Genomic DNA, 6,551 nt, shown 5'->3' on the forward strand with positions numbered 1-6,551 from the left:
AAGCTTTGAGATACATAAATATCTCGCCTTCCTGCTAACATTCGAACAGAAATTGGAGATCGAGAACGACCTCGAAGGAAATCACCATCTCAGAACAAACATCACAATCCAAACAACGAAACTTCAACAAAATATCTCCTTCCACAGCGTGACTGACAAGCACAGGGAAGTGAACTCCCAGCAATTATCGAAACAGAAGATAGTTAATCATTACACATTTCGAGCGACGGGAAGATCATTGGAGGAGAGGAGGAGAAACGACGGGAACAGCAGCGACCCGACCCAAAACCATCTGAGGGCGAGTCGGAGGTGGGCAATGGGCGGGGATTTGGGATCCGAGCTAAAAATCGAAACTTGCGATCAGATGTGGCAGCCGCAGAAGAGGTAGAAGAAGCACAGGCCGGCGACGAGGACGACAGCCTCGAGGCAGTAGAGGAAGCGGAAGGCGAGGTCGTCGAGGAGGGAGAAGCGGAGCTTGGGGCGCTTCCACCGCCAGAGCCAGGAGGCGGAGAAGCTAAGCTTCCACGGCCAGTGGCGGCGGCGCTCCTTGTCCAGCTGCCTGAACCACCCGCGCTTGCGTATCATGGCCGCCGGAGACCTCACCGGACGCGTGGGTTGGCGGAAGAGAGGGGCTGGGATTTTAAAGGGAAAGGGCGGCGTGCTGTGTTTGGTCTCCGGAAGGTTCGCCAGCTGAGCTGGGGACGCGCTTTGATTGGCTTTTGAATGCGCATTTTGCATTTTAGTCCAGAAAAATCCATGCCTTATTTCACAAGCAAGTCCAAAGTCCACACAATGTAAACAGACCTTTTTGCTAAAAACAAAAATATCGCTTCATTTTTATTAAAAACAATCAAATAAATACTCTATAATATATTTTATTTTAAAACTAAAATATAAAATTTGATGAAAATTGTTATACATAGTGTTCCGGCTAAAAAAACCGACGATGGTCAAGCCACCAGTCAACGAACGATCCGACGGGTACCGCTTTCTAGTGGAGTTGGAGGGACAGAGTGATGAGGACCTGAAATGCACTTAAACAGGAGATGAGAGGGGTGCCGGGAAGTCCCGGCGGGCCACTCCGACGCTCAAGTCAGTATTCCGTAGAAGGATAAATGAAAATGTAAAAGAAGAAGAAGAAGAGTTTAGAAGGTCGAACCAGCCCTCCGAGAGGGAGAAGAAGAAGAGCTTCCTTTCCGAAGAAGAGGTGAGAACCTGAAATGCATAGTCCGCCCAGAAAAAGAAGTGTCCCTTCTTGGAGGAAGAGGAAGAAGAAGTCCTCCTACGAGAAGAAGGAGATGATGCCCAAGAAGAAGATGATGATCATGATCCCCCCTTCCCTTTGCTAGAGCTCTCCCTTATGTAGGCACACAAGGGGACCAAATCTGACATATCTCCTCCTCTCTTTCTTCCTTTTGGCATTATGTGCAGGAAAAAGAGCATCTTCTATGACAACTTTATAAAGGCTGTCTAGGAACATGTGTAGTTTGTTGAATCCACAAAAGACAAATGTTGACCAGTCCATTTGACTAGCCTTGCCAAATCAGCCTCATTCTTGACTCCCCCTTGACCCTTGACTTTTACCTTGGAGAAAGAGCCACGTCATTTATGCGCCGGCATCACAAGTCTCCCCATCAAATCTAGTCGAAGGAGGCGTAGTCCGACTGACTGGACTATGTATAACGACTGAACCATCTCTTTCATCATACTGGTGCTGAGATGCTGAGCTGCTGAGATAGTTGAGATGCCGAGACGAGGTGGTCGAGATGGTCAAGAGAGCTTGAATGAGTTGCTGAGAGCTTGGAACCGAGAAAGCCCGAGGAGGCTGAACTTGGGGAAGCCGGGGAAGGTTGAACACCAGGGAGGCAGTGTTGACTGAGCTAATAGAGCTGCTGAGATGACTGAGCTACTGAGCTAATAGAGCTGCTAAGCTGACTGAGTTAATAGAGTGGCAGGGTGGCTGAGTAGCCGAGCTGCTGGGCTGACTGAGCTGATAGGGCTGCTGAGCTGACTAATAGAGCTCCTGAGCTAACTGAGTTAATAGAGTGGCAGGGTGGCTAAGTAGCCGAGCTGCTGGGCTGACTGAGCTGATAGAGCTACTGAGCTGACTAATAGAGCTGCTGAGCTAACTGAGTTAATAGAGTGGCAGGGTGGCTGAGTAGTCGAGCTGCTGGGCTGACTGAGCTGATAGAGCTGCTGAACTGACTAATAGAGCTGCTGAGCTAACTGAGTTAATAGAGTGGCAGGGTGGCTGAGTAGCCGAGCTGCTGAGCTGACTGAGCTGATAGAGCTGCTGAGCTGACTAATAGAGCTGCTGAGCTAACTGAGTTAATAGAGTGGCAGGGTGGCTGAGTAAACTGAGTGCAAGGAAGTCTGAACAGACTGACTGCAGGGAAGCCTGAGAAGGCTGAGTGCAGGGAAGCTTGAGAAGACCGAGTGCAAGAAAGCTGAGTGCAGGGAAATCTGAGCAGACTGAGTGTAGGGAAGCCTGAGAAGGCTGAGTGCAGGGAAATTTGAGCAGACTGAGTGCAGGGAAGCCTGAGAAGGCTGAGTGCAGGGAAATCTGAGCAGACTGAGTGCAGGGAAGCCTGAGAAGGCTGAGTGCAGGGAAGCCTGAGAAGGCTGAGTGCAGGAAAGCTGAGTAGACTGAGTGCAAGGAAGTCTGAGCAGGCTGACTGCAGGGAAGCCTGAGAAGACTGAGTGCAGGAAAGTTGAGTGCAGGGAAGTCTGAGCAGACTGAGTGCAGGAAAGCTGAGTGCAGGGAAGTCTGAGCAGACTGAGTGCAAGGAAGCCTGAGAAGGCTGAGTGCAAGGAAGTCTGAGAAGACTGACTGCAGGGAAGCCTGAGAAGGCTGAGTGCAGGAAAGTTGAGTGCAGGGAAGTCTGAGCAGATTGAGTGCAGGAAAGCTGAGTGCAGGGAAGTCTGAGCAGACTGAGTGCAGGGAAGCCTGAGAAGACTGAGTGCAGGAAAGCTGAGTGCAGGGAAGTCTGAGCAGACTGAGTGCAGGGAAGACTGAGAAGGCTGAGTACAGGGAAGCCTAAGAAGGTTGAGTGCAGGGAAGTCTGAGAAGACTGACTGCAGGGAAGCCTGAGAAGGCTGAGTGCAGGAAAGCTGAGTGCAGGGAAGCCTGAGAAGACTGACTGCAGGGAAGCCTGAGAAGGCTTAGTGCAGGGAAGCCTGAGAAGGCTGAGTGCAAGAAAGTCTGAGAAGACTGACTGCAGGGAAGTCTGAGAAGGCTGAGTGCAGGGAAGCCTGAGAAGGCTGAGTGCAAGGAAGTCTGAGAAGACTGACTGCAGGGAAGCCTGAGAAGGCTGAGTGCAGGGAAGCCTAAGAAGGCTGAGTGCAGGGAAGTTTGAGAAGACTGACTGCAGGGAAGCCTGAGAAGGCTGAGTGCAGGAAAGCTGAGTGCAGGGAAGCCTGAGAAGACTGACTGCAGGGAAGCCTGAGAAGGCTGAGTGCAAGGAAGTTTGAGAAGACTGACTGCAGGGAAGCCTGAGAAGGCTGAGTGCAGGGAAGCCTGAGAAGGCTGAGTGCAAGGAAGTCTGAGAAGACTGACTGCAGGGAAGCCTGAGAAGGCTGAGTGCAGGGAAGCCTGAGAAGGCTGAGTGCAAGGAAGTTTGAGAAGACTGACTGCAGGGAAGCCTGAGAAGGCTGAGTGCAAGGAAGTCTGAGAAGACTGACTGCAGGGAAGCCTGAGAAGGCTGAGTGCAAGGAAGTCTGAGCAGACTGACTGCAAGGATCCCTACCTCCATTGAGTACGGAATCTCAGGATGGAGTTGAGTATGCTGAGAGAGCGGGTCCCTACCTCCATTGAGTGCGGAATCTCAGGATGGAGCTGAGCATTGAGCTCGGGGTGCCTGTGGAAAGACTGAGGGAGCGGATCCCTACCTCCATTGAGTGCGGAATCTCAGGATGGAGTTGAGCATGCTGAGGGGCGGATCTCTACCTCCATTGAGTGTGGAATCTCAGGATGGAGCTGAGCATTGAGCTCGGGGTGCCTGCAGAAAGACTGAGCAGTAGGGAAGCCTGGGAAGGCTGGGAAGGATGAGCAGCCTGGGAAGGCTGGGAAGGATGAGCAGCCTGGGAAGGCTGAGCAAGATAAGCAGCTTGGGAAGGCTGAGCAGGATAAGCAGCCTGAGAAGGCTGAGTAGGACAAGCAGCCTGAGAAGGCTGAGCAGTAGTGAAACCTAGGAAGGAAAGGAAGTCAGGCAAGGCAGAGAAACTAGGTCAGGCCGGGGAAGGTCAGGCCGAGCATGGCCGGATAAGGCCAGAAAAAGAGATCAGACCTGGCAGAGAAACCAGACCAGGCCAGGGAAGGCCGGGAAAAGCGAGGCCGAGCATGACCGAGCAAGGTCGGGAAAGAAAATCAGGCCTGACAAAGAAACCGGGCCAGGCCAGGGAAGGTCAGGCCGAGCATGACGAGTAAGGCCGAGAAAGGAGATCAGGCCAGGCAGAGAGACCAGGCCAGGCCGGGGAAGGTCAGGCCGAGCATGGCCGGGTAAGGAGAAACCAGACCAGGCCAGGGAAGGCCGGGAAAAAGCGAGGCCGAGCATGGCCGAGTAAGGCCAGAAAAGAAAATCAGGCCTGGCAGAGAAACCAGACCAGGCCAGGGAAGGCCGAGAAAAGCCAGGCCGAGCATGACCGAGAAAGAAAATCAGACCTGACAGAGAAATCAGACCAGGCCAGGAAAGGCCGGAAAAAGCGAGGCCGAGCATGGCCGGGTAAGGCCGGAAAAGAAAATCAGGCCTGGCAGAGAAACCAGACCAGGCCAGGGAAGGCCGGGAAAAGCGAGGCCGAGCATGACCGAGCAAGGTCGGGAAAGAAAATCAGGCCTGGCAGAGAAACCAGACCAGGCCAGGGAAGGCCGGGAAAAGCTAGGCCGAGCATGGCCGAGAAAGAAAATCAGGCCGGGAAAAGCGAAGCCGAGCATGACCGGGTAAGACCGGAAAAGAAAATCAGGCCTGGCAGAGAAACCAGACCAGGCCAGGGAAGGCCGGGAAAAGCGAGGCCGAGCATGACCAAGCAAGGTCGGGAAAGAAAATCAGACCTGGCAGAGAAACCAGACCAGGCCAGGAAAGGCCGGAAAAAGCGAGGCCGAGCATGGCCGGGTAAGGCCGGAAAAGAAAATCAGGCCTGGCAAAGAAACCAGACCAGGCCAGGGAAGGCCGGGAAAAGCGAGGCCGAGCATGACCGAGCAAGGTCGGGAAAGAAAATCAGACCTGGCAGAGAAACCAGACCAGGCCAGGGAAGGCCGGGAAAAGCTAGGCCGAGCATGGCCGAGAAAGAAAATCAGGCCGGGAAAAGCGAAGCCGAGCATGACCGGGTAAGACCGGAAAGAAAATCAGGCCTGGCAGAGAAACCAGACCAGGCCAGGGAAGGCTGGGAAAAGCGAGGCCGAGCATGACCAAGCAAGGTCGGGAAAGAAAATCAGACCTGGCAGAGAAACCAGACCAGGCCAGGGAAGGCCGGGAAAAGCCAGGCCGAGCATGGCCGAGAAAGAAAATCAGACCGGGAAAAACGAGGCCGAGCATGGCCGGGTAAGGCCGGAAAAGAAAATCAGGCCTGGCAGAGAAACCAGACCAGGCCAGGGAAGGCCGAGAAAAGCCAGACCGAGCATGGCCGAGAAAGAAAATCAGACCTGGCAGAGAAACCAGACCAGGCCAGGGAAGGCCGGGAAAAGCTAGGCCGAGCATGGCCGGGTAAGGCCGGAAAAGAAAATCAAGCCTGGCAGAGAAACCAGGCCAGGTCAGGGAAGGTCAGGCCGAGCATGACCGGGTAAGGTCGAAAAAGGAGATCAGGCCAGGCAGAAAAGCCAGATCAGGGAAGACAAGGAATTTGGTCGGCTGTGACCAGGACGGAGGGGCACTGGCTGACGGGTATGTGATCCAGGAATTACCTTCAACCCGACGTTGCAGATGCGATAGCAGTAGGTCTTGCCGGCTTCCATAAAGAAGAGTGGCGGCTCGTTGTTGCCTAAGGCGTCCTTGCCCGAGTGGCCGTTGATGAGGGTTGCTTGCTGGGTGTTGGACGCCTGCTGTGCAGGTAGGTCAGAGCTGGCGTGAGCTGAACGGCATGGTCTGCAGGCGGTCAGAGGTGCTGCAGGGGGGCCAGGCGCGTGTTGCATTTGGTTTGCTTGACCAACTGGCGTACGGTGGATGCCTGCTGCAGACGAGTAGAGACATTCTGCTGTCCACGGTGGAAGCTTCCTGCATGTGAGGGGAAGCGTGCCGCATGTGGGCAGCTTGCGTTGGAGTGGCATTGGAGAGAGGCCTGCTGTTAGCAGGCGGCATGGCGTTGGTGGGGAGCCTGCTGTGAACAAGTGGCGTGCGGTGGAAAGTCTGCTGATCTGCGGTGGACGGTTGCATGCAGGCACTTGGAATGCGGTGGGGAACGTGCTGCGGGCAAGTCAAAGCTGCTTTCGGCGTGCTACAGACGGGAGAGACGTGTTGCAGTGGGTTGGGATGGCTTTCGGCGTGTTGAGTGTTGCAGGCGGAACGGAGTGCAGCAGCGTGACGTGGCATTGGTAGTGGACTGAGTTTGCGGCAGTCGGA

General features: G+C 54.3%; 1 protein-coding gene across 1 annotated transcript; it reads right to left on the reverse strand.

Annotated features, from left to right (window-relative positions):
* Positions 1-104: 104 nt before the first annotated feature.
* Positions 105-681, reverse strand: LOC141831182 (uncharacterized). Its single transcript, XM_074718599.1, has one exon. The coding sequence runs from the start codon at positions 583-585 to the stop codon at positions 361-363; it is 225 nt and encodes a 74-aa protein (XP_074574700.1). The 5' UTR covers positions 586-681; the 3' UTR covers positions 105-360.
* Positions 682-6,551: the final 5,870 nt, after the last annotated feature.

This window comes from Curcuma longa, chromosome 6 (genome assembly GCF_044706935.1).
Source record: "Curcuma longa cultivar G26 ecotype Majalengka, Jawa Barat chromosome 6, ITB_CL_G26_1.1, whole genome shotgun sequence".
Classification (NCBI taxonomy): Eukaryota; Viridiplantae; Streptophyta; class Magnoliopsida; order Zingiberales; family Zingiberaceae; genus Curcuma; species Curcuma longa.

Coding starts and splice junctions, on each gene's coding strand:
- LOC141831182 (XM_074718599.1), bottom strand. CDS start 585: ATGATACGCAAGCGCGGGTGGTTCAGGCAGCTGGACAAGGAGCGCCGC.